The 27,708-nt window shown below is 46.6% G+C and overlaps 2 protein-coding genes across 11 annotated transcripts in view; one reads left to right on the forward strand and one right to left on the reverse strand.

The window, feature by feature from the left end:
- Window positions 1-9,396, forward strand: part of AKNA (AT-hook transcription factor) — a 55,449-nt gene extending 46,053 nt beyond the window's left edge. For 6 of the 7 annotated variants that reach the window (XM_090021912.1, XM_090021913.1, XM_090021915.1 and 3 more), the window contains 7 exons: window positions 1,862-2,032; window positions 2,118-2,230; window positions 2,733-2,840; window positions 3,126-3,224; window positions 4,430-4,555; window positions 5,213-5,390; window positions 6,591-9,396. In XM_090021912.1, the coding sequence (XP_089878038.1) occupies window positions 1,862-2,032; window positions 2,118-2,230; window positions 2,733-2,840; window positions 3,126-3,224; window positions 4,430-4,555; window positions 5,213-5,390; window positions 6,591-6,882 (1,087 nt within the window). In that variant the 3' untranslated portion in view covers window positions 6,883-9,396. The remainder of the gene's footprint in view (window positions 1-1,861; window positions 2,033-2,117; window positions 2,231-2,732; window positions 2,841-3,125; window positions 3,225-4,429; window positions 4,556-5,212; window positions 5,391-6,590) is intronic. The other variant, XM_090021916.1, reaches the window with a different exon arrangement.
- Window positions 9,397-13,721: 4,325 nt separating this feature from the next.
- The window catches only part of STXBP1 (syntaxin binding protein 1), a 69,936-nt gene continuing 55,949 nt past the window's right edge, over window positions 13,722-27,708 (reverse strand). For 2 of the 4 annotated variants that reach the window (XM_090021297.1, XM_090021296.1), the window contains exons 18-20: window positions 26,208-26,362; window positions 24,364-24,489; window positions 13,722-15,943 (exon numbers count right to left, since the gene is read on the reverse strand). In XM_090021297.1, the coding sequence (XP_089877423.1) occupies window positions 24,380-24,489; window positions 26,208-26,362 (265 nt within the window). In that variant the 3' untranslated portion in view covers window positions 13,722-15,943; window positions 24,364-24,379. The remainder of the gene's footprint in view (window positions 15,944-24,363; window positions 24,490-26,207; window positions 26,363-27,708) is intronic. The other 2 variants (XM_090021299.1, XM_090021298.1) reach the window with 1 other exon arrangement.

A 27,708-nucleotide genomic window follows, 5' to 3' on the forward strand; every position in this document is an offset into this window, starting at 1 on the left:
CCCACCTCTATCCTTCACTAGCCCCTCAGCTTACCAAGCGGCTGCCTCACACCAGCCACATACACAAATGGTTAACTCTCCTGCAGCCTACACGGGCATGGAGGGAAAGAGCTAGTACTGCAAGGGCCACACGGTCTGTGTCTGATCGCGCAGCTCAATTGGAACCAGACTCAGCCTGGGGAGAGGGAGGGCTCAGGCCCTCTGAGGTTGCTTAAGCCTTGTAGAGTGTTTCTGTGGGCTCTGCAGAATAGTTTTCATTTTTCTTTGTCATTTTAAACCTACGAGGCTGAATCCTCAACTGATGTAAATCAGCCTGGCTGCACTGATGCAATCCAGCATCGCCAGCTAAATATCTGACCCCTACTGTGTGGTTTCCTCAGGTCATATATTTTCCTTGCTAAAAGGCAACAGCGTGAGCTGTGTATTGGCAAGTACACAATCGCCCCCCAAAAATGAGCTGGCACAAGCAGGTGTCTGTGTCCCATAATGAACAGAAGAGTGTATGTACCTTGCTGTCTTTGCCTGGGGGGAATTCATGCTGCTCAGCTGTGCATCATAGATCCTGTAATGGTGACAGTGATTCTCCTTTAGCTCAGCTGGCAGGCCCTTGTAGTTTTAGCAGCAGGGGAAATCTGCATGGGGTTGTTATGTGCAGCTGATGATCCCTAAGAATGTCCCTAAGTAGCCACTGATTTCAGTAAACCTTTCACTCAAGATATTTGAGTGGGCTTGAGTGACAGCCAGTGCAGTTGGCCCTCCTGAGTTTTTGTTGTTTGCATCCCATTCTCCTGTGCTGCAGACTTCTGGGATGCACCCAGGACTGGAAAAGGAAGGGGAAAGTGTAGCTCTCCGTAGTGCCATGTGGAGCAGAGTCTTGTTTCTAAAAGAGGTCATGCCCAGCTTTGCAGAACCAAGAGGCCGGAGCGTTTGGTGAAGGGTTGGAGAATCCCCCGGCCTTTTCAGTGTTCATTCAGCCACAGCCTTTGGCTGTTTTGAGGTTCCCCCATCACCACTCACAGGGAACAGCCCAGGCCAAGAACAATTAAAAGGGGCCAATGATTTTGTGTGCACTGTTTGAGATACCATAAAGGGGCCAGACTTCCCTGATGGGAAAAGTTGAATGCCTAAGACATTTTGAGACTCAATGTTCAGCTGCAATTCCTTAAGGACCAAGGGGCCCCTTCTCACTCCTTTGACAGTAAACAGAGAGATACTCAAAAAAGGTAGGCACTTAATCCTCTAAAGACCTGAGAATATAGTCACATGCTAGTCCAAGATTACATTTGTCTGCCAGCCTGGAAAATGCCAGCATTGTCAGGGTTAATGCATGCATGTTTTCCCTCCAGCAGAATAACGCAGCAGTTTAAACATTCTTGGTTGTCTTGCACATTTACTAAGAGGAATAAGGCTTGGATTTATAGACTCACATATCAGGTTCCCTGTAGGCACAGGAAGAGCACTAAATAAACTCCAGAGCTTCAGAGAAAGCTCGTCAGCCCTCATGGTTGAAATCTTTGCAACCATTCAGAACGGCTGAGTGTAAAACCTACATCTCAGAGAGCCTCCTGCCATCACCGAGGCGACTCTGAAGGGAAATGGACTCTGCACCACTGTCTCCCTTGTGCAATGCATCTTCAAAGTAGCTTCAGTCGGTGGCTTCTTGTGATTCTTGAGTGGCTAAGTCATGTTGAGCAGTGCTGTTGTCTCTGAAGCTCAGCTGACCTCTGGGTGACAGGCAGCTGGGACTGTCTCTGTGACTTCAGATAGGGGAAAACATGGGATTTGCCCCCTTTTCTTCTCAATCCAACATTATTCTTGAGCTCTAGGGAAACTGATTCTTTATTCTGCTTTCCCACTTCAGCCAGGCCATCCGGGCTCTGCGGGAAGAGGTTTTGCGGCTTCGGCAGAGGCTGGAGGAGAGTTTGCATCGACCCCAAGGCTACCCAACAGGAAAGGCATCTCCACACACTGCAAAGACCAAAAGGAAGCCTTTGGAGAATGGTTCCTCAGCCAGCAGCCCAGCAACCATCGGGTAAGTGACTGTGCGTGCAGTTAAATGCACCCAAATCAGATGGGCCATGTACTGGAAGATCGTTCTGTGCCTGTCCCTTTCCCAGAAAACCCGCAGAGAGGAGCCCAGGTGAATGTGGGGAGCCAGCCCCAGTGATCCAGCCAGCGAGGCGGGCAAGGTCAGCATCACTCCCGCGGGATGGGCCTGAGCTGGATCTCGGTAAGTAGACCTTTCAGGGCCTGCCCCCTTTGCAGTCACCCTGGCTTCCCTCAGTGCTTCTGAGAAGCACTGGGGCAGCAGGACTTTTATTTTCCTTCCACTGCTCTTCAATTTACCCTTCCTAAAAGGGAGAACTGGATGTTTGCATGAGCACTTGCTATGCAGGTGGGTGGTGAGCACTCATGTGTAGGCAGCCCATCTACCAGGGCACTCTCTGCCAATTGTGCAGATGGGCTCACATCCCGATCCAGTCCTCCTGACCCATGAGAAAGCTGCTGTCATCAACCCAACCTGGTCCTGGATTTGACTCTGATGCCTGTGCCCTGTTCTCTTGATCCTACATGCATTACTGGAATTGGTGGCAGTCAGCCCTATCCTGTCCCCTAATAGCATGTGTAATGTTGCTTGCTGAGAAAATCAGAGTATGCATCCCACAGTACCTATAGGACACACAGTGCTCTGGCTGTCTAATCCAGCGCTCTCTCATCTCCACATGGTGCAGCTTCAGAATCAGACTACTCCCCACCAAGACCTCTGGATGGGAGAGCCAGGGCAGTGTTTTCCTCCAAGAAGATCCCAAATGCAGCAACGTTCAAAGGCCGTTACACAGGTAAGCACACAACAAGTCCAATGAGGTCTTGGTGTGGCCTTTCTGGTAACTACCCAGATCCGGCTGCTGTCCTAAGTGGCTTTCCCTTCCTATGCCCAGCTGGGACACTTGACATTGTACTTCCCCAACAAAAGACTTACCCATTCCTCTCCCTGCTGGTCTGAACCCCGTAGCTCAGTCTTGAACTACAGCATGCAACCTGACCCTTCCCTTTCTTTTCATTACCCCACCCCAAGCCACACACTCTGTGAGGAGCACTGAGAAAGCTTTTGTTGGGTTTTGCAGGGACAAAGTACCACTTATCGACTCCCGTATCCCTAGAACCGAAGGAAGACACTGGCTCGCCGTCTTGCATCCATTGCGACAGCCCCAGGACACAATCTGGTAAATACACCGTGTGCTCATCCTCAGTCTCTGCCCCTGAAATGGCCTGTCCCAGATCTTTGCTTAGTGCTTGGAGCTTGTGAAACAAAAGGCTAGCAACATGCAAAATCTGCTTTTCTATGAGACCTCCAAGGACTTCACAAATACCAGCTAATGAAGTTGTTATTAATTACCTAAGACATGAAATAATTGAATAACTAAGCCTGCAAACACACTGATTAGAGACAGAGAGTGAGAGACCACTCCTCACTGAAATGCATACCCTTTCTGAGTAGAGTGACTGGCAAGGTCAGTGCTCATGCAGCTCATCTGGGGGTTGGAGGTGCCTCCAGTATACTCCATCCTGGCCAGAGTAGAAACAGGCTCCATCTGTGCAGTAACAAGGTTAGTCAGTAGCTACTCAACAGTGGGACCTCATCCAGGGTTTATAGAAGTAGGTTAGAGCCTGAGTACTATTGGGACTTTATTCCTATTGCAAAAACGCATGTGGTACCTTCTTTTCTGACACTGGGAATTCATATTGCCTGCATTTCGTGTTCTCTCCTGTGGTGCATGTGCATCTTTGGCAGTCATTCATTATTATAGTTTACTACATAATATAGACTAGAGGACACGGGATGTTTTGAAAGCAGCTGCAACCTTTGTGGGGGTGGGATTGACTTTTGGGTGCAATCTTGAAGCCGTCCTGTGGTGCTAAAGCCATTGTTTGCACTTGTTATCACGAGCAAGCCCTGTGTTACAGCCTGCTGCGTGCCTCTCCTTTCTTTGTGCTAGCAAGAGACATTACACAAAAAATGTCCAGCTTGCTGGGCAAGTAGGAACCTGTATCAAGCCATTCAACTTGGCCAAAGATTAACTCGCACCTGTTTTTTCCAGTCAAAATCACATACCACCTTACATGGCTTGAATACTTACCTTCCCAGGGTGTTTCTAAGGAGCAGAGGGGGAAAGGAGGGAGTAGGGGAGGTTTACCTGTATTGTGTCCAGTAACTCCCAGCTGAACTCTAAATATGCATCTTGTAATTTGCATATCACTGGCCGCAGTGCCTTGCAATCAGCTTTTGCTCTCTGTGAGCCACCCAATCTAGTTTAAGAACAAAGTTACTACTTTTAAAGGGCCCAATGAGTCCAGCATATTCCTGCCGCCCTGCGCGCTGCAGATCTTGGCAGGGTTGTTTTACCAGCACCTTGTTCTCTGTGCATAGGCACTGCATCAGCAGGGGACATCTTGAGATCCAATCAGCATAGCACTCCAAAGAAGATGCACTGTCCACCCTGCAGTGGGACCAGAAGCACTCCAACTTCTAAAACTAGGGGCAAAGCAGTGAATGGTGAGTAACTAGTGTGATCCATTCGAGGTCCCTGTTTACTAAAGAGTAGCCATGCCTGGGAGTCCCCTGGTAAGTAGCTCCCATAGGAGAGAGACAAAGTGGCCAAAGCCACACTGAGAAACAGTTCATACCTATGCTGTCCCCAGCAGTCATCGCTGTAGGGAATGTTACTGGAGTCCTGGCTTCACGGCCCGTTGAGTCCAAGCTCCTGCCAGCAGGAGTCATGGACAGGAAAGATGTAGGACTGCTGACTCTGAGAACTTCCCAGCTACCCCTATCTCACCTCTCTCAGCAGGAGTGGTTGTAAGTAGTAGTGGGGGAGCCCCAGCTATATACCTTCCCCTGAGTGGCAGAACTTAGTGGCTTTCCCCCAAGCGCTGGATCATGGTCTGAGTTAACTTATACCAACTACACTTGCAGGCCTCAGTACAGGGTCTCCAGCCCAGTGCACGCAGGCCTGATTCACCACAGAGAGATTATATCAACATGTTCACATAGGCAGGTGACATCCTCTTCCTCTGTCCTTGGGCTACAATCAGCTCTGCTGTGAGAGCCCCTGACAGCAGTGGAGTAGCACCAGAAACAGTCCCTTTGGCTTCCTCCCCATATGGCAGAAATCACAGGGTGGCTCTTACCTGGTCTCATTCTTCTTCACAGTAGCAGACCATGGCACAAAGAGTGCTTCTTCCCAGCACTCTGGCCCCAGTCGCAAAGCCGAGAATTGGCAGCAGCAGCTGCAGCCGCCTGGACTTTGGTACCTGCCGACCCCACCTTCTGCCACAGCCATCAACTACGTTCCAGCAGTTCCTCTGGTGCACTGTGCGCCACCCCTTGTGTAAGAGCTGCCCCTTCTCTTTTCCTGGCATCGCTTTGGGGAGGGGCTATAAAGCTTTTCCTTCTGTAACTGTGGGAGGCAACCTAGAAGCCACTATCAGGAGGGTTGGCCCAGTGGTTACGGTACCAGCTTGAGCATGGGAGAATGGTTTGAGCTCCCTGTTTGGTGTCCTCACCTTGGGGGAGTCACTGTCTCCTTGTGCTTAACTCCCCCTCTGTAAGACCAGTGTTCCTGTTTCTCAAGGGATGTTGTAATGCATTAAAAAATTGTGGCACATGTTTGCTATAGTAATAGTGGTGGTATATGTCCCTCAGATAGAATGAGAACCCAAACTTCCTGTCCTTGGCAGGACTTTACATAGACGTGTCCTTGTGCCTCCAATCCATAAGAGTGAGGGCCCTTCCTGCATAAGCATTGCATGAGGTCAGCTCACAAAACACCTTGCACTGTGGCCAGAATATGGGCTGCCTTCTGCCAGGAGGCCACGTGACAGCTGGCAGCTGTAGGTCATGGATCTGTGTGTGGGCATAAAACATTGTCCGCACTGGATAGACGCTGATATGTGTGTGAGGAAGCATGCAGATATCTCCTGCAAAGCAACAAAAGGAACATTCTAATTATTTGTACTCCTATAGCATCTAGAAGACCCCATGGAGGTCAGGGTCTCAGTGTGTCAGGCACTGTACAGATGCATGGACAAAAGAGCCCCAGCTTCAAGAAGCAAAAGTCTACATAGACAGGACCCAGAAGAGAAAGGGAGAAAAGATATAAACAGAAAGTGAGAAACGCAGCAACTTCCCCAAAGTCACACAGGGAGCCTGGGTCAAAGGCAGGTGTTGAATCTGAATCCTAGTCCACTGCCTTAACCACAAGACTAACTTTCTTCCCCAGCTTCTGGTGCCTTAGTAATGAATGGAGATTTTGCCCTTCCTTTGGCGGAAGAGGCTGTGAGAGTCCCATGGTCATGAATGTGTGTCTCAGTGTTAGCGCACAGGCACGCAGCACCAGGGATTCAGTCTGGCAGGTGCCTGCCAGCAGCTTTGCCAAACCTCCCATGCCCTGTACAGGGATAGAGTTACTAGGAATAGGTCAGAGTGGCTGAAACATCAGGACGTGCTGCCCAGGCTGATGCATAAGAAAATACACATCTCTACAATGTGCCAGCCTGGAAACACCATGTTTTGTCTTTGCTTTTTCCAGCTACTGTTCTCCAGCAGCATCTACCTCAGTCCCCACCCCGGCTGGCCTTCCTCTCCATTACCCCAGTGGGTACAGGGTGCCAGAGCTGAAGCCCTGGACCGACTGGCAGCAGGCCCATAGGCACCACCGCTCCTTGACACTTGATCTTGACGACCTTGAGGACCTCAACTGGTCTTTGAACAAAGCTGTGGAGGCTGCCAAGAGTGTGAAGCTCACCACCAAGCAGATGAGCAGGTCACTGACCTCTGAACTGAGCAAGGCCAAGGGCCTGAGGGGATCCTGCCTTTTCTGACGGGACCTGGGAGTTGGCTTCCTTGGCACGTGGAGGAAGCAGCCTGAGACAGCAGACCAGGCCTGGTAAAACATCTGGAGATGAGCCCCCGAGAACTGTCTTGGGAACTGATTTGCCAAAGAATAACATGCCTCTTCTTCAGCTTCCAATGCCCCGTTATGGCATTGGGTGTGTCGGGGGAGGGCCCTCCACTTCACTTCCTGAGGACCCCGTGCTTGGAGCCTCCTTGCTGGATCGCCAGGAGCTGTGTCTGAAGCCCTGTCTACACAGTCATCTCTTCCCATCTCTGAAACCATTCTCCCATATTACAGTTGCCTTAATTACCAACCTTCTGATCGCTCTGGGCTGCAGGAGGCTCCAGGGTGGCAGAGGGGGTGCCCATTGCACTGAAGGGGCAGCTAGGGTTCAGTCCAGGTCCTCTGTACTTGGTCAGTAACTTTTAGTTTCTGTGGATTTTTTTTGAAGGATTATTTGAGATGAAGGCAAGTGGTGACACTCCTTGGGTACTAAACTAGGAGCCTTCCCAGCTTCCCAAGGGGCTAAGACCTGCACTTTAGAACTCCCCGGTTTTGTCTCGAGAGATCCCCCTATTTTCTGTAACATTTTACCACCTACCCTCCTTAAGAAGGGGGCTTCTCCTCATTGCCCAGCTTCGATACTGGTATTAGACCATGACTTTCTCATTGCACTGTGAGATCCCACCCATGAGCCCCTGCATCCTTCCCACCTAGGCCTTAACCCATCATGTTGCTCAATCTGCCCACTTCCACGTGAAGATATCCCAATATACAGCATGTGACAGGGCTGCTGAGAGCAGCCCAGGTGGTCCAAACCCTGTTTACAAGCTGAGCTTTTCCTAGAGCAGGTGTTATTTTGTGCAGGCCCCATTGCAATAAGGGCTGAAGGCCTGTTTGCAGCAAATTTTACCTTGGAAAGTGCTTGTGATGTCTTAGAGGTCCACATATATATATCCATTAATATTTTTTATATTAAAGGTTGGAATGGAGGTGAGGTGAAAACTGAAAGAGCTTTGTTATCCAGAACTCAGCCTAGCTGGGGATTCGGTATCATGGTTTGTTTCTCCTCTTTGTCCCCTCTCCCCTTTCCCACCCAAATATCCAGACCGTTCCCCCGCCACTCCCCCCCTCCCCTCCCATAGCCCCCAGTGCAATTTACAACTTGTGCGATGAAGGGAAAAAATGTAGGACGCTCCTGTCAGTCTAACCCCCTAGGCACCATCCTCATTAGACCGGGGGTTAATCCAGCCTTGTTTAACACTTTCCAAAGATGCAGTTGCATGCCCGTTAACTGTTTGAGTGCCTTAGGATGTGCAGCGCACCGCTGGGAAAGGATCAGGTAGCGGAAAGAGGCTTAAATGAATGAGCATGCAATCAAAATAATTTGTAGCAGTTTTTAAAATGCTTTCACTCTCACCTGGTGTTTTGGAGGGGAGGAGGAAACGTGGCGGGTCGGTTGCATTTTCTGTTCCCGATGCCTGACTCTGGAAGGTCACCATCGTTCTGCCTTCTTGAACTCAGCGGAAGTCCAGTGTGCTCAGCCAGTGGCTTGGGCAGTTTATAATGCTCCATGGATGTTTTGTGTGTTTTAACATGGTTTTCATTGGCATTTGGTTTTTACTTTCACAAACATTTCAGAGTGACAAAGGTAACCAATCTTGCACTCAAAAGGTATGGGCACGGAGCCCTATTTATTGAAGCGGTCAAAAACAACCATGAAGAGGTACTAGGAAAAAAATCACTTTTTTTATATTTTTGGTGAAAACCTTATTTTTTTTCAAGCCCATTGGCAGGTGAAGGAACCCAAAATCTTTTTTCCCCTCCAGTTTTTAATAATCCCCCTCCTTTATTTTTGCATTTTGAAAAAGGCAAGGGGAGAAAAGAGAGAGAAAGGTGATTAATTACTAAACAACTGAAAAATCACTGAGAACCAAAAGCTATTTTTAAGAAGTCAACATTTTAAGAAAAACTTAACAGCCAATCATTTTTTAAGAAAAGCACTTAAAAAAAAAGTTTCAAACAAGAATTTTTAACCACTTATACTACAGTCAGAGTGCTTTTATAGAGATATAGGAGTCTAAGCTATATATCTACCCAGGTCTCATTTTCAGGATTGTGACCTAGGTTTTTAAATTCCCATTCTGTCTTTTAATAATTAACCCTCCTATAAATCAGAGGCCAAGTTGAATGTTTCCTCCTTGTAAAATCACATGTGCTTTCCTGTCCAGTTAGTTTTAAGGCTTGACTTTTATCAAGCTGAATTGATTCCTTTAAAGATACTCCACTCGGTATGTTGATATTGTCAGTATTTCTCATTTGGTAGCTGGTGAGGTCAACTTGCTTTCTTTCTCTGGCCTTGGATGTGTATGTGTGTTTATATGTTTCTCAAAATAGTCCTTAGGGCACTTGACATTTTATATATAATTTATTGTTTTGTTTGTTAAACTGATCCGAATGTGCATGTGTTTAAATGCATCAGAAGGTGCATTAAGCAAACTCCTCTCTAACTTATAATGGTGTTTGTCTGTGCCAATACAGCGTATATGCTGGGGCTTGTTAGATGAGTAGTCAGAAAGTCACACAGCCACCCCGGGGAGCTGGGGCAAGCGCCTTTGTTTCTGAGGTTGTGCAGTATCAGCATAACCCAGCAGCTTACGGAGCTGATGGGGCTTTGCAGAAGGGGTCAGGCACTGTTGAGGCTGCGTTCCTCTTGCCAGAGGGTAGGTTAGCATGGATCAAAGGAGGTGGGATTCTCTGCGTGAAGCTACATCCCAGGATTGCTCCCTGCCCAGCACTGTGAAGTGCTTTATGCTGTTTAAAATGGATCCGGTTCCCAGACTGAACTCTGAAAGCTTCCATTCTAGCAAGATCCTTTCCTTATTGCAGCAGCGGCAGGCGTTTTGTGAAAAGGTCACTCACACTCAACCACTGAACATGGTACTTAACTGTTGCTTCTAAAGCAGCAGCTCAGAGAGCATCTGGCCATTACTTTAAACACTTGAGCTGGACAGCCCCATGTGCCACATAAGCCCTAGGAGAATCCAGGAGAGAATGGAGGCTGCAAGTACAACTTGGACTCTGGTTTCCCATTCAGAGAGGAAGTGAGATGTAGAATCGTCTTTGAAAATTGTCCTGAATTCGTGAGCCAAAAATGAAACCAGCATACAATAAACTGGCGTTGGAAGATTTGCAAGAGAGTCAGCTAGTCATGCTGGTCTACACATAGACGTTGCACTGATGTGATTGAACACCAGTTCAACTAAACCCTCATGTGGACACTTTATAGTGATTTAAATCTGTCTGATATCAAGATATAATGAACATGAGCTAATCTGCTCTCAGCCAGCTTTATACCAATTAAGAATGCTCTCTCTCTCTCTCTCTTACATACATATGCATACCTGTGTTAGTGTTGTTGCATGGGTTTAAAATCGCATCCTGAGTGAAACCAATGCAGGTTTGTATGCAGACAAGATTTTCAAAGCAAATGGTGATTTTTGGATGCCTATCAGGATGCCCAATGGTATCTTGAGGAAAGGGGCACCTGAAAGTGACCCAATCTGTGTGACTTTCTTTATACATAGGTCTTACCCCGACTGTCCAGTTTAAAACATTGTTTTTTAATATTTAATAAACCCAGTGGTGACTGTTTTTAACGCAGAAGGCAAATCAGGAGGTCCTGCTCGTTTTAGGGAACTTGTGGGGACTCTGAAGAAGTTGTCCCACCACAGACTGAATCACGGGGTAAGAGGAAGTATGGTTGATCCATCACATCATCAACAGTGAAGCCTGTTTCAAAAAACATTGAAAAAACAGGGTTGCTTAATAGAGATGGTCTTCAAATCAAGATAAAGAGCAGACCTCCCTTGAGTTAGGGATACTTTGACATCATCTCTTAAGATTAACCTCTTATAAGGGTGTGCATGCGTGTGCATGCTTGCATAGCTCCGTCCATCGTCACTGGAACCCACTGACAACAAACCGGTATGTTGTCAGGGAGGGAGAGAGAGGCCCCTTTCAGTACATCTGCTTTAGCAAACAGCAGTTCCTGTTTAATGGGAAAGGCCTGCTCAGAGCAAAGTTGATCTGTGTGAGTTAAGACTTTGCTAGAAGCAGCTTCCATTGGGTGGGCCAAATTCGGGCCCAGTATTTAAGGGTGCAACATCATCAACTCTGCAGGAGTTGCACCCGCTTAGAGCAGCTTTAAATTTTGCACATGTGCTTGTTTTCTTATTGCAAAGCAAGCTGTACTATGGCCAAGAGCAGCTTGAGCTATTGAAACCAGGAAACTGTGATTAACTCAGCCTCACTGGGAGAGTGCAAGAAATTAGTGTGTGCACGTGTGTGGATACTTAATTCTATTGAAATGCAATAACCAGAAATTACGTTTTCTGCATCTCTCATTTTGTAATAATCTAGCAGAAGATTACGTTTTCTGCATCTCTCATTTTGTAATAATCTAGGAGAGTCATTTGGACAGTATTTTGTAATGAAATGATTGCCTATTTTTTAATGAAATAAATTGTTTTGTTTGTTTTGTAAAAGCAAGTCTCTCGTGTTTCAGGAAACATCACCATCCAGCCTAATCAGTATTTGTGTTTGGGTAGGGCCTGAAGATCCCAACTAAAATGAAGACTGAATGTGGCTAGGTGCTGTACATATACATAGTAAGAAGCAGCCCCTCCTCCAAAGAATCAGATCATGAGTGGGTGAGAAAGGGAAAATCACTTGTTCAGGATCACACAACAGGTCAGAGGCACATCCTGACTTTCAGGGTCTTCTAGGTATTACTATGTTGATACCAAGGTACTTCTCAAGATCTTGTTAGGCACTTTGAAACAAAGACCACTACCTGACTAGTGTCCCGTTAAGCCACACAGCCTTTCTCCCAAGTTGTAGCTTCAGTTTTGCTTTCCACACCAAAAGCCCCAAAGGCTTCACTTTTCACCTGGTGACTGTGTTTGGAGTCTAGGCAACCTTGCGAGGCTGGCATCTCTTAAACAGAAAGTGCAAGGCTAGACAAACCTGTGGTACACGGGTTCTTGGGCATTTCAGGGATAAAAAGAACTGCTTCAGGTGTTTCCATATGTCCAACCCTCCAGCTCAATACCCTTCCAAAATGAAACGTGGTGTATTCATCTAAGCCCATTAAAACAAGGAAAAGGGGAGAAAATATTAGGCCACGTGGAGTCTGCAGTTGCTAGGAGCCTGCAGATACGCAACAGTCAGCATGGTGTATAGTAGGAGCCAAGAGCTGTGGCAACGCTCCATCTCAGGACGGATGGGGCAGATGGGCTGAGACCTTCACTTGGCTCTTCTAATCCCACCACATCAAATAGTCTCCTCTGCTTAAGGGGGGTCACGGCTGCTCCCACAACTTTGTCTAATGGGTACAGGTGCCTCGTTTGCAATCAGGTGGCCAAAACTCTTCATCCTTATTGTACCGGCAGCAGGATTTCCAGAGCTTGTATCAGACAACTTAAGCAAGTCCCTTTTGGTCTTGTTTGTGATCCTAAGCTAGCAAGCCAACTGGCATTGTTTGTCTCTCTGCAAAAGGAGGACTGGTATGGAAAACAAGGGAGAGGAATAGAGAACTGCCACATACTTCTCTTTTAAATCTGGCTCTTTTGTTTATGCCATCTTTCCCGCCAGCAGTAGTAAGGTTGAAATGGCATATACTCACGGTGCAGGAAGGTGGTGTGGGGTGCCCCCTCGTGGCGTGTGGATGAAGAAATGCTGTCAAGGCTTGCGAGTTTGTGCCGTTCAGGTAGGATCTCCTCCATCTAACTGGCATCCTGCATAGGGTCTGGGATGGCTAAGTAGACACAGTCACATCTATATGGCCTCTGCTTTTCCACCCTTGGCATCTCATCATAAATATCAGTATGCTGCTTTGCAAACTTTCTAATTTTTGTTATATAAATGAAAACAAACCAGTGTAGGCAGCTACCCAACAGTAACAAAGCAGCTAATGTGTAACAACAGAGAGGCAGGAAATCAGCTTTGATTTCCTAAGGGAATTAAGGTAAGGAAATCAGCTTTGCACTCACTGTCTCTCTGTGGCTAGGGAAATAAGAGGACCTCATAGCAGAGACCACAGAACCATGTCCACTGGAGTCAGGAGCAAAGCTACCATAGCCTGTGGTGGTCCAGGTCAGGTCCAGAATGACAAACCCAGTCATAGCAACATCACATGGAGTCTCTCCAAATATTGGTCTGGATTCTGCATTTAGGGAAGGCTCTGCTGATCCTGCTACAGTAACAGCATCAGGCAATGTATTTGTGAGGATGGGGGTTTTTTGTACCAGTGCTAAACCCTGTTGGTATAGCTGTGTCTACATGGGCGGCACTTCAGAGCATATATGTTCTTGTAGACCAGTAAAGTGCTCCTGCAGGAGGCATGGCCCACAAACTGGGTGTTATTACCAATGCATTACAAGGGGGTTCTGTGCCAGCCCTGATGGGCCGGTACTCTCACCTCCCTGAAGCCCACCTGTGCTTCTAGCCAGAAAACTCAGCTAGAATTGCTTGAAATGTGTATAATCTTTTATCTCCTTGAAAAGTTTCCAGAAAAATGAAGGGGGGTCAGAAGAGGGGAATGGATTGAAGACATTCATGAATTATTTGACCCCCTTTTTTGGCCAGCAGCTTATGGATGGAAACTGAGAAAATGAACTGTCAGTCCAACAAAGGGAAAAATTATCAGAAGTTTGCAATTCTCCTTCATCCCATTGTAATCAGCCCTATCATTGATTGTGATGATCTCTCCAAGCCCCCTTTCCTTCCCAGCCAGTCAAAACGCACAACATCCTAGACAGCCTTTTGCACCATGTATGGGAGCGCATTTATTTATTGACTCAAGTGCTTTAGTACATAAGAACAGATATACAGAGATGATACATGTTTGTGCTTCAACACTTTCAAACATTTAGATTCCAATAATTTCAAGGTAAACGAGTTCCAAGACAGACTAGTTTTTTTTTTAATTTTCCATTTTGATAAATTATTTTTATATAAATAACTGTAACAGAAAAAAGAAAATATGTCCAACATATAAGATCCTGAAGCATTTGCATTGCTAATTAAGAGAAAAAAAGAAACTCAAAAGGAACAGGAGGGGAACCAATAAATATCAGTGCAAATGTATACAGCCTTTGCCCTAAAAATATATATTTAACTTTATGGGCAAGGAACAAAGGGGAGATGAGAAGAAGAAACCTAAACATCAATGAGCCAAGGGAGAGAAGGCTTAATGGGAGGTAGGGATGGGTTCAATGCCTTCAAAAAAAGACCCAAAAATATTGCAGTGCATCTAACGCAGGAGGCAGGGCTAGAAAGAAAGGAGGAAGAATTTAAAAATAAAAAGGTCTTGTTAAACCACTATACACCAAGCTTGTAAGAACATCACAAGACACATTAATTAATATACACACAGTCCGCTGTGAGAGAGGGACAGGCTGGAGAGACTTAGGAGGGCCAGAGGGAGTTTTGGCGACTTCCACAGTCATCAACATTTCACTACTGGACGACAACAGCAAAAACAAATGGCAGAGGCGTGCTACGTGGGTCAGTGCAGGACTGCAGAGGGGACCTCAAGACGAAACCAAGACAACGGCCTTTTTTTATTATTATTCTTTTTTTTTTTTTAAAGTACGTTCAATACTGAGATATAAATGGCCTTGGTTTGTTTCTTTATTCATTTATTTTTTGCAAGCAAAGAGAGACTTTTTGACCCCACACATTTCAAAACAAAATATCCAGTGTTTTAATTGTCTTTAAGGAATACGCCAAACTGAAGTCAGAAAGGAAAGGGGTTAAAGTGTTGGTAGAAAGGGCATGGAGCTTGCAGCCCTCCATTGCAAGGAAACTGAGGCACCAGCAAGCCTGGACAGTTCTGGCCTTTTCTGTGGCAGTTATTATGCTAAGGGGCCCCACTTTTAAATGTGCCTCCTTTCTCTCTGTGAATTATGTCTAGGATCATATTTTTCATTAAAAACTAATGCCTGTTCACAGCAGCACAATCCCTGAAAGAAGCTAAGATATTCTTCCTTGCCCTTTCCCTCCTCCGGCACATTAGTCAAATGCACCATGAGGTTTTTTCGCCTTCCTTTGATTAGCATCAGCTATTGGTCACTGTCAGTCAGGACACCAGACCAGATAAGCCAATGAGCTGATTGGTTATTGCAAATCTAACGCAACATTCCAGCGGATAAAGTCCTGATTGGCTGCTCCCAGAAGCCCCATCTAGACATTCAAAGCCAGAGGCCAACTCTTCAGCACTCACACGATTGATTTGCCCAGATGTGTGCCCACCTCAACATCTGTCCAGAGGGTAAGCCCCAGAGGAGCCGAGGACAGGACTCATGGGTGACCCTCAATTTAACATATTCCTCCACGAACACAAAAAACTACACAGTCAAGAACCTCCCCCTCCCCGCCCCAAAGGAAAACCAAGGAAAAACACTGACAGCAGCAACAAAAGAAGAACTCTACCAATTTCAAACTTGAGCAAATTCCCACACGGCGCATTCAGGTTTACATCTGGGTTAGGTACAAGATCACATAGCCATAAATAATTCAGGCGCATCCATCCATCCATACAGAAGGAAGGGGGGGAAAAAAAACATTTGGAAAAAAAATTTTCTCTAGCAATGGGTAAATGGGTTACTTGAAAATGAGTTTGTTTTGGTGGGTTTTTTTAATAGCTATATATAGAATATATTTTTCTTTTTAACACAATGCATACTTTTTATTCCCTCCCTGTGGTTAAAATGAGGGGTGAAGGCGGGGAGGGACTAGGGGGAGGTTTTTCAACACAAGAACAGGAGAGAAAGCTTGGCTTGGGGTGGGAGATGGACCCATGGTTCAGCAAAGTAACGTTTAATGGGACAGCTAACGGGAGGGCAGCCATGAGCTGGGAAGTTGATTTTCATCATTGTTTCGTTTGCTTTGTTTTGTTTTTTAACTGCTGCTTTCTTCATCTGTTTTATTCAGTTTCTTCAGCGTGTCCAGCAGTTTCTGTGGAGTGAGGATGTGAGTGGACCCTGTGGGAGGCGGAAGGAAGGAAGAAGAGAAAGTTAGAAGTCTGAAAGGCCAGTTTGGTGACTTTTGCTCTACAGTCATGCCTATATGCTACTGAATATGGGGGGTCTTGGGTGGCCGAGGCTCCCTGCCACAGCGATGGTTGAGGCAGCACAAGGCATTCGGCAGGGATGGATTTAAGGTAGGTACTGTTGCTTAGGAGGGAAGTGGTTCCCTTCAGGGGCTTTTGGATGGCTAGCCAGAGCACAGTAGAGTCTGCCATCACAGAAGAGTGGTACACAGCTCTACAGATACCGAGTCCACTTGTTTGTGAAACAAGCCTATGGCTTGAAGCCTGAGCCCCCACGTTCAGCAGAAGGGCTGGCTCTGGCTTTTCGTGTCTATAGTTGGCACAGGGTTTTGATGGGAAACGGCAGACACAGCTGGATTGCTTTGGCCATACAGCATACCCTGTAGGCACTACCTCTCTTGAAGCCAGGGAGAGAAAGGAGAGAGAACACGAGACGTTGCGTGTGAGAGGCACGCGTGACCCCTCGGAAGGCAACCCCACACTAGTGCATCTGCCCGCCCTCCCTTAGTGACAGTGACTGCCTGGGAGAGGCGACGAGTCCGTCTCTGCTGGTTGTAGTCTTACCTTCAATAGGTAGCACGGCACATTACTGAAATGCTTGCAAAATGTTAAGCCTATGGAATTAAGAGCATTTCTACTGCATAAAAAGGAGAAAAGCAAAAAAGAAATGTATGGAGGCCTGTTAGCACAGCGAGGTGCAGCAACAGAATGATGCATGGGACGTGTGGTGGGATCATGGACTTTGAGTCAACAAAACGGTGCTGACTGTGGAGCGGCGAGCATGGTGTGTGGAGCACGAGGGCTGCTCATGCAGAGGCAGCCTTCAAAGAAAGGCTCCCTCCCCCACACCGCCACCATCTTGGGTGGGAAAGAAGAATCAAATGAAACGGCGTCGGTGCTTGAAAATGTGCATTCCTTGAGGCATGGAGAAGAGGTGTGGAGGGGGACGGAAGGTAGCTGCAAGCCAGACTTAAAAATCTGTTGACAGACAAAACCTTCAGCTGTGAGCTGTGCCTAAGTCTCTACAGGCTGTGTGGGAATAAAAGTATTGGTGTGACTGTGAGACATAAGAGGAGCCTGGTTTCTTCTGCCTGGAGCAAACAGCATCCTTGGATGAAGGGGGCTATCGGTCGGGCCACTCACACTTTGGCTGCTATGATGGGAGATGCTGGAACAGGCTAGAGAAGAAGAAAAGTGGGGAAAGGATGCAGGGAACTTAGGTAAGTTCTTTCACAACCAAAATTTTCACAACGGGCGCCTTTCCCAGCTTTCCACGCAGCTCAGTCTTGCTTTACCAGTCAGCGTGTCAAATCTCCAGCTATATGCTTACCCATACCTTGCATGTGGTCTAGGTTATTTGAACACTCTTGTTACTGCACTGCCACATTCTAGTATGTTTTTCAATAAAGTGCACGGGGATGCCTGGCTTAAAACAGTTTCACAGGGAAACCAGGCTGGACTTCGCTCCTTCCCACATGTGGGAATCTATTGCAACTCCACAACTTCTGTGGAACATCTCACTCTTGTACAGGTGTAACTGAGATGGCGGTCCTAAATCCTACCTCAGTGGTGCCAGTGGAAAAGTCCCTAGTTTTCAGATGTGCCATTTCTCTGGCTTGCCTCTGGTGTACCTCATCCCTACCTGTTTTCAGCTTCTGCCCCCACATGTTGTTTTCTCTAAAACCGCCTCCCACATGAAAATAAATGCTAGGATTTCCTGCCATGGCAGCACAATAGAGTGGTGGCTCTGCAGTGCCCCATGTTTCCCCTGGGATGGGGAGCAGCATCCTACCACCCCAGCCTTGCACCGTGATTGTATCCTGGGAGGCTAACTCCCAGAATCCCAGATCTAGAGAGCACCCACTGAGATCAACAGGAAACAGGTCTAAAACTAACAGGAGAAAGTTCTTAAGTTCTTTTTTTTATGCAGCACGTAGTTCACTTATAGAACTCATGGCCACAGGAAGGTATAAAAGTAGAAAGCATAGCCAGGTTCAGAAAAGAACTAGAGAAATTCAAGGATGATAGATCTGTTAATAGCTATCAAGAAGAAAGTTGGGATGTATCCTCTGACATTTCTAAACCAATAGTGGGAGATGCCAGAGACAGTGGATATATCACTCCCTATTTACCCTGTCATATGCTCTCCCTCTAAAGCATTCACTGCTGCCTCTGTAAGAAGATAGGATGCTGGCTAGGTGGACCATTGGTCTGACCCAGTATGACACTGCTTATGTTCTTATGTGGCCTGACTAACTGCTGACAACAAGAGCTGTGTTTTGCTATTATAGAGCTGGCCTGGACCTAGGGCCCCTTGTTAGAAAAATTTAACCAGCCTTTCTGACACATCAGATCTGCCCCTCTTATATACCTAAACCCACAGCTGCTTGCCATAGTGCTGCACTTAGGGCTGCTATACAAGTGCAGGGAGCCTGCTCCTACGCACTGCAATTTCAGAGCATTGGTGCAGACTCAATTCATTGAGTCTACTGGAGCGTGGAAATTACCATGTTCCAGCAGACTCCAGCGTCATGTGTGTCAGCCTTTGACGAGCTTTAGTTCAAAGCACCCCACAACCATTTTTCAGTACAGGACGTTGATACACATGATGCTCCAGGAACTTTTAATTACTATGGATTGCAGAGCTGCACTACCCCCCCCACAAAATGCCTCCAGAGCATGTGTATAAATTAAACACCTTGATATGCCAGATACAGCCTAGGCCCACCCAGTCATTACATGCACAGTATACACCACTGCACTCTGTTCACTTGCTTTGTTCTCCTGCAAAGATGTCAGGATCACATCCCAGTGCTCTTACAGAGAAACAAGATTTCCCACCTGGGTTTGCTTGGGGCTGGGGGCTGGATTCTGATTTCACTCATGCTGATTTCACATCAATTGAAGTCCATTGGCTTCAACAGAGTTATTCCTGATTTACCCTGGTGTAAGTGGCATCCCAATTAAGCCTTTGTTCTCCCTCTTACACTGTTTACAAAGAAAGCCCAACCCCAAATTGTTCATCAGCTTCCAATCCCTTCCTCATGCAGATGCAGAAACTACTCAGGATTCATTATAATGGGGACCTTATAAGATCTAGGGCTGGCTCTGGTGCTTGGGCACTGGATTTCCCTTGCATAACATACACGACACTAAAGCTCTTTACACTCTCCTTTCTTGTAAATAAAGGAATCCTGAGCCTCATATCACTATGTGTTGTTGGCTGGGGCGTCTTCGGAGCTGGGACTGCTCACCTTGCCCTGTTTTATCTTTTTTTTTGTCCTGATGAGGGGGGACATAAGGATTAGGCTGAGGTTCATTAAACTTATATCCATGGTTGAGTCCAGCCATCACCTAAACTTTGGCCTAGCAGCTAGCTCCCTTTCCCCCAAAGATACCCAGTCCCCACCCTCACCATCACATCAGTTATGGGGAAGGAAGGAGCCTACTGTATTGAGCCAATGACTGTGTTAATGCAAAGTGCTTCCTCTTACTTTGGGTGTAGGTGCCTCCTTGTTCGGACTAAGCATGGGTGCTCTCTCTACAACGCTTTCTCCCTGGCTGAGTAATTGTAGCATAAGGGAGAGGGAGCAGATGCACAGTGGTTCTGCTCACCCTAATCCAGGGGTGCACCTCACCAACTGCGGCTCGTGAACACAGAACTTCCTTGCACTCTTATGTTCTCTGTATAGCACAAAGAAGTTCCCTTGTAGATGATATATTGCTACATAAAGACTATAAGGGAGAGAGTGGGGAATAAACATAGTCCTTTCACTCCATTTAATCCTGCTCCTTCTGACATGGACAGCTAGTATAACACAGCAGAGAGGGGCAGTCTGAGGAAAACTCAGCCGCACACAACAGATCAACACCAGAGGGAATGTTTTCTTCTGGAGCCGATGAAGTTAAGGACTCATCTTCCCTTTTCTCCCCAGGCTCCTTGCTCTCCTGCTCGTGAGCCACCAGGGATAGAGCAATCAATGGAAGGAAACCACATTTCAGGCTTGCCTTGGTTTTCACTCGTGTGCCAGCCAGTTTAGGCAGGCTGAGCTGCTCTTTTTGGAGAGAAATTCAACTGGCAAGATGTGGAAACTCTCCATGACCAGAGCAGCTGGCAAGCCCCACTCTCACCTTTGTTGCATGGCTCTTAAGAAAATTATCTGCTACAAAATGCCTTGAAAGACTGAGGGTTCCCAAGACACCTGCCTGCAATATTGCAGCATTGCTATGCCAAAACATTTGAAAATCAAGGTAAGCTATATTCATTTAATAGATTTCATAGACATTAGGGATGGAAGGGACCTCGGAAGATCATCAAGTCCACCCCCCCCCGCAAAGGGCAGGAAGTCAGCTGGGGTCATAGGATCCCAGCAAGATAAGCATCCAATTTACTCTTGAAGGTGTTCAATGTAGGTGCTTGAACCACCTCCAACGGCAGGCTGTTCCAGACCTTGGGGGCTTGGACAGTAAAGAAATTCTTCTTTATGTTCAGCTTGAAACAGTCTTGCAGGAGTTTGTGACCATTCAACCTCGTCATCCCTTGGGGCGCTCTGGTGAACAAATGTTCCCCCAGGTCCTGGTGAACACCCCTGATAAACTTATAGGTGGCCATCAGATCACCCCTGAGCCTGCGCTTTTCCAGACTAAAGAGCCCCATGGCTCTCAGCCTATCGTCATAAGGTCTGTTTTCCTGACCTCTGATGATGCGCGTGGCTCTCCTCTGGACTCTCTCAAGCTTCTCCACATCCTTTTTGAATTGTGGAGCCCAAAACTGGATGCAGTACTCCAGCTGCGGCCTCACCAAGGCCAAGTACAACAGGAGAATGACGTCCTGGGATTTGCTTGAGAAGCATCTATGGATGCAAGCCAGCGTTTTGGTCGCTTTACTAGCCGCAACATTGCATTGCAGGCTCATGTTCATCTTGTGGTTAATCATGACCCCCAAGTCCCTTTCATCCATAGTGCTGGCCAGTGTAGCACTGCCGGGCCTATAAGGATGCTGCAGGTTTTTCCTCCTGAGGTGGAGAACCTTGCATTTTTCAGTGTTAAACACCATCAGGTTCTCGTCTGCCCATTTGCTGAGCCTGTCCAGGTCTGCCTGGATCACCCTCCTGTCTTCAGGTGTGGATGCTTTACCCCAAAGTTAGGTATCATCGGCGAACTTGGCCAGTCCGCTTCTGACTCCAATGTCCACATCATTAATAAAGATGTTGAACAATATGGGTCCAAGGACAGAGCCTTGGGGGACTCCACTGGTAACAGGACACCATGATGATTGATTTCCATCTATTACCACTCTCTGGGTCCAACCACGGAGCCAATTTCCCAGCCAGCGGATCATGGTGGACCCAAGGCCACAATTGGCCAGTTTCGCCAAGAGGTGATCATGGGATACTAGATCGAAGGCTTTTTTGAAGTCAAGGTATATGACATCAATCTTTTCTCCCTTGTCCAGGTGACAGGTCACCTGGTTGTAGAAGGAAATGAGATTGGTCAAGCACGACCTACCCACAACAAACCTGTGTTGGCTATCCCTCAGGATGCTGGCATCGGCCAGTCCATTAAGGATGGCCTCTTTAATAAACTTTTCTAAGACCTTCCCTGCGATAGAAGTCAGGCTGATGGGCCTGTAGTTTGCTGAATCCACTTTCCTCCCTTCCTTGAAGATAGGCACCACATTGGCCTTCTTCCAATCTTCGGGCACTTCACCAGAGCACCAGGAGCTCTTAAAGAGCTGTGCCAGAGGCTGGGCTATGATGCTCGCCAGCTCCTTGAGAGAGCTGTATAACATCATCATAAGATTTATACAGATCAATATATATCAGATTTTTTTTTTTATTTGCCTTCTTTTTTTCTGGAGCCCTTCGGGTATCACGTTGCTTTTCGCTTTAACCAGGATACCCAAAATCTACTTTAACAACAAATTGAGTCATGTAATCGCAAGTCTCCAATTGCATTAGGAGAAAAAGGAAATATTGCAACAGTGGTGACATGCTCAGTCTATTCCCAAAGATAACGAGGCGCTTCACAAAAAGGCAAGTATGACCATTGTGTCATCCCCAAGTATGTCCATTGGGGAAACTGATGAAGAAGGCTAGAAAGACTTACTCAACCCCACATAGGATCTGTAGCAGCTTCTCTTGGCTTGTAAAGTTATTGGCAATTAATGGAGGTGTGGAAAGTATTGTTAGGATGAATGCCTTTGGCTGAGAATCTCCGAAGATGCAGTCTGAGCCTGAGCTCTTATTGCCTTGGGAAATTTGTTTACTGAAGGATCCATCTTACACTCAGTCTCCTAAAAGCATTAAAATGTATCTTGCACTAAACTCTGTGTCCTTGCCTGCAATCAGGACTCCTGACCTGAGGATAAGCTTCCATGATGATGCTACAGATGGGCTGGAAGGATCTAGTCGCTTTTAACCAGTGCTTTTCTAGGTTGTGTCCAGGTGGAAGCAGAGATCAAGACCCAAGAGCAAAGTTGGTTGTGTGCTGCATGGGGTAGAGATCTTGGCTCTGCTGACAGCATCTCTTTCATGTTTCCTGACTCACTGTGCCCTACACAGGGACTGGGTGTGTGACAAAACTGGAAGGTTGAGCTAATTTGTCATCTTAAGTGCACACTGGGCAATGCTTGTAAGCGGCCCAGGCAAGCAGAAGTGTTGCTGTCATTATAGATGGTTCTGGCCCAAAATATATTTAGTCATGCCACACATCCATTCTCTGTTACACTCTCTAATTCATTTCTCTCTGTTGCAATAAAATAGTTTTTGTTTCTAACTATCATTCATAGGTTGCTTTGGTTAGCATCGGAGCACTGGTTGAAGAGATTTACGGTCTGTGTGGCCCATAGATCTGTGTTAAAACTATGAAAGTAGCTGCCATAACATCCTGTCTGCACAAAAGTGAAGAGCACCTGCCAGTCCCCATGATAATCCTCCTGACAATCCCTAGCATGCGTTAGACAGAGTGACAGGCAGGGAAGGCAGAGGCGCAGCTCCTCTTCACTGCAGCACACAGGCAGTGCCAACCACACGAGCGTTTTGGTGATGGAAGTTGACAGGAGGGACTTGCTGACGAGAAACAGGAATTGCAAACATCCAGCCCCATCTGCATCAATGTGGCTCTCATATCTCATGACCTTTCAAGAGCTGATGCAATGCAAACAAGGCACTGGGAGCATTTCTGGGCGTCAAAGAGAGAGTTTTGACCATATCCCCATTACAAAATGAGTTGGATCCATCCTGATGGAGTGCCACTTACCTCCACTGACTTACACCTGGGGCCAACTGGCTTTTTACCTTTTTTACTACTTTTGTCCATTCCCAGTGTATCCCCAGATCCTTCTGAACAAACCCCATCCTCATCCCTACGGACTGAGACTCAGAACTCCACTAAACATCATTATTGGCCTTAAGACTCAAGCCCTTTACATATACTGCCTTTATTTCCTTATGGATGCTTAAACACAACAAAGCCACAGTTCTCTTGGGTGAAGTCCTGGCCCTAGTCAAGTCAATAAGAGTTTTTTCATTGACTTAAACTCCATGTTTCTAACGTAGCTGATGTTTTAACACTGCTTCCTTTTACTTTATTCCCTTGATACTCTGTTACCTCCCTCCCTCCCCCCAACCAAACAATCCGGATGGCAGACCACTGAGAAAGTTTCTTAAGGGAAACACCATTTTAGGTGACTTTTAATATCCCAACATCTTCTTGCAAAGTGGACAGGGAAAGAGAACTGGGAACATTTATTTCACTTAGGGTAGTGAACACTATACTACTGGACAGCAGTGTTGCACATTAGCACAAGGTTGTACAGACCCTGTCACAGGGAAATCCAGGTTCATCACAAGCCATGACCTTGCTTTACATGGAGCTCAAATCAGGGACATTCTTGTTCTAGCTACAATTTGCTCCTCTCATGCTGCAAATCCACACTTATGCTCTCTAGACCCAACATAAAGCATCAAATCCATATATATATGCTTTTCAGGCCTTCGAATCACCATCTCAGGCTCTTTTCCCACTCAGATGCCTTTAAAGGCAAGCAGCTCTCCAGTCAGGTTGAAATCACCAAACCGTTTCCCCCTGCATCTCTATGACTACATAATGGGTAACTAATGGCATGAGGACGCTGACAAGTTTTGCCCAAAAGTTTCATGACAGAGGGTTAATGGAGGCAGCACTGGACACATTTTCAAATTGGTAGTAAGAACCGCAAGCATTTTCTCATCAAAGAACCAAAAACAGAATAAAAAGGAAAAAAATAATATCAAAGGACATAATAACGGAAGAATCAAAGAAAACCCTTCAGAGTGGAAGAGTTTCTTTTCTTTAGTAAGCTGCTTTTACTTTGTTTCTTTGGCTCTCACTCCATTGCTGGAGCCTGATCCTCAAAAGATACCCTAGTGGAGTCCCTGAAGTCGGGGTGCCTCAGGTCCATGAGAAATTTGGTGGGAGTAAGAATGTGAGTAGAACCTGTGAGAGAACAGAGGTGGGCTGACTTCTTAAACAGAAATAAATTAAAGGAGCATGCCAACTTAGGCCTAATAGTCATAATACACAGCAGGTGAGGATGTGTGAGAAAGCCACTGAGAGAGACAGAGAGAGATGAGGATGAACGAATGACCAGGTGAGCAGTGCTGCGTGCAGAAACACATAAGATCAGAAGCTGGGCTTATTCAGTCACCACTGGGCCTCCACGGTGTTTCTGTGAACAGCCTATCATCCACCTCCTCCCACGCACTTTGCATCAGATTCCTACACGATTCCTACACCTAAAAACCAGACTAGGCCTCAAGCCTGTACTGCAGACCCAATGCAATGCCCACTGAAGTCAAAGGGAGTTATCCCACCATTTCTAATGGACACTGCATCAGGTCATGAGAGCGGTCCAGTCCACCTGCTGTCCGTCAGTCATAAGCCTTCTTAGCAAGGAGGCCCTGAGGTAGACTGCTGCCACCCAGAAAGTGTCTGAGATGCTCATCATCCACAGTGAACATTAAACATACATGCAACAATTATTGAGTCATAGACCAGAGTGCACATTAACATTAGATATTAAAATATGGTGAGAACATTTACGTTATCCAGCACACAAAACAGCACTGAGAAATGGTTGACAAGATGAACAGGATGTGGGGGAGAGAGGGTTAGAGTTAAGGGGCAAGAGTGGGTGGAGGGAGGGGGGTTGGGAGGGAAGGAATTGTGTGTTCCAGTGGAAAAAAATCCAGTGAGCAGATGAGGTACCAGTTAGAGAGGATCCACTGGGGTGGTGGCACTGGCCTAAGTGTTGTCCTTGTCAAGCTGAGCAGTAGCATATTAATGATGTAATCACAAGTAGATTCAGCAGAGCTCACAGCACTAGCCCAGCAAGCGAAGTCAGCATGAACAACTTTAGGATTCAGGAACATAAGCATCTAGAAGCACTCTCCAGAACCAGCTGTAGTTCCTACCGTACTGCTCTGCCAACATCCCTCCCTTAACCCATAGCTCTTCCCACGCCATACTGATAGATACAGAGCACCCATAAAGCACTTCCATCTTGACCAGCAGCAAGGAAAAGGCCAGGTCCCTCTATGTCAGAATCATGCAGTAGCCAGTTGTGTCCCCATTGTGTGTGTCTGGCTCATCATTCTTTGATGACCAGCAGGATATCAGTTCTGCCCCTGCCACATCAACACATTCTGCACCTCCCATATCACAGCACCACCAAGAATTTGCCCTTGGGAGGGAGAAAAATATGTGGAGAGGCATGTATTTTCTGATTATCCAGGTGTTACGGAACCAAACTGATCACTTCAGGAGTCAAGAAAAAACTTCCATTTTCATCCTATACCATCAACTCCACTTTCCCTACATGATGGATTGCAATATTAGTGGGGAAACAAGGATTTCCTGCCTCTGATGCATCATATGTTGGCCACTCCCAGAGGTGAGACAGAAGACTTGATGGGCTGATCTGTAGGAGGCAAATCCTATTGTTCTTACATAGGGTTGAGGACGTAGGAAAAAATGAGTTTTCCATATAAGTTCTTCCCATGCAGTCATCTGGAGACTGGATTTTGTTTGCTTGCCTTTAGCATGGAGAGAGAAGCAGCATTCAGAGCCAGGTGAGTAAAAGAGAAGCATGGGATGGAGCCAGAGAGTGCAATGGAGCTGTGCATGGCTCTGCTTCGAACACCCGTGGTACTCACCTATTAGCACTTCCCACTTTCCGCTGGCTTGTGTCACTTCATAGGCGCAGCGCATCTCATTCAGGCTCGTGCCCCCAAGGATGAAGATGATGAGGCGCGGGCCACTTCTGTACTCACCAGGGGCCTTGTTCTTGTGCCAGTGTCCATAGCGGGCGCTAAATAGGGAAAAGAAGATACAGTGAGGGGTAATAGAGCCTACAGCATCCACACTCAGATTGCCTTGCAATCACTACATGCAGAGACAATCAACTCCTGGAGCTGCTATTTGCTAAGAGGGAAGATATCTGATGAATTCTTCTGGATGGTCCTGGGTACAAGAATGCCTGAGCAATGGCCAGGGATTCAGGACTCTTGGGTTCCTTCTACAGTTTTGGGTAAGTCAGTGTATAGCTAAGGAATCTGTAGCAGAGAGCTTAACACTGAAGTGGAAAAGTAGTCCTACCTCCTGGCCTATACAGCTATGGAGAGGATTAGTTAAAATGTTTATAGATTATTATTATTATTGTCCATTCACCTCAGGCAGCAGTCATAATCCACATTCTGCATGCAGAGGTCTTTGTTGGTTTTCAGTGATAAATATTGTCCATCTTTAATAGATCGGGGAACTGAGACACAAGGTAATGTAGTGACCCAAGGTTGACATCAGACTGGGTCACAAACCTGATGAACAGCCTGACACTGTTTTCCATTATTATGAGGGTCTGTTTAGGAAGAAATTGGACACAAATTCCAAGTGTTGAAGCAGAACAGGAGTGAGATACAAAAACAGAGTGAGGGGATGGCTGGTGGTTCAGGATTGGAATAGGGGGCGCTGCTGTAGGATAGAAGTGAGATACGCCTACCCTAGGCCTTGCTCTAGTCATCCTGACTAATCTTTCACTTCCACGGAGTATCAGTATATCAAAAAAAGAAACAACGAAGAAATGAAGAGAAAGTTACTGAGGGCTAGTAGTTTGTACTGGGGAATTAAGTGTTTATCTGTCTGCATAATGCTGATGTAACCAAACTCTCCTTTGGGAAAGGTCCCACCTTTCCCAAAGGAGATGTGCATATGGGGTGCATATCTTTCTACCTCACAGGCATGCTGTGAAGACAAAACCCAGGAATATTTGTAAGGCACAGACCCTGGGTAGAAGTCATGTTTATAGCAGTGCCACCATCAGTACACACAAGTATAAAAAAGCAATAGACCAATGACATAAACCTCCAAGCCAGGTAACTTTTCCCAATCCAGCAGAGCAGTGGGGGCCAAGCTTTTTGGTAGATGTGCCACAAATGAGCCCTGCACTCTCTCTGAGTGCCACTCCATTCTCCTTTCCCCGTCTGGTCTGCTGCTCTGATATCTGCTCCCTGCTCAATCTGCTGCTGTGCTGCCTGTCCCCTCCCTAATCTGCCATGTGCCACACACACAGCTTGCCTGTGCCACTTGTGGTACATGTGCCAAAGGGTGGCCCCCCCTATGGTAGAGAATTTGCTCTGAAAGACTCAGAGATACAATTCT

The sequence above is a fragment of the Crocodylus siamensis genome, chromosome 11 (assembly GCF_052110815.1).
Source record: "Crocodylus siamensis isolate JL-2025a chromosome 11, ASM5211081v1, whole genome shotgun sequence".
In the NCBI taxonomy this organism is placed as follows: Eukaryota; Metazoa; Chordata; order Crocodylia; family Crocodylidae; genus Crocodylus; species Crocodylus siamensis.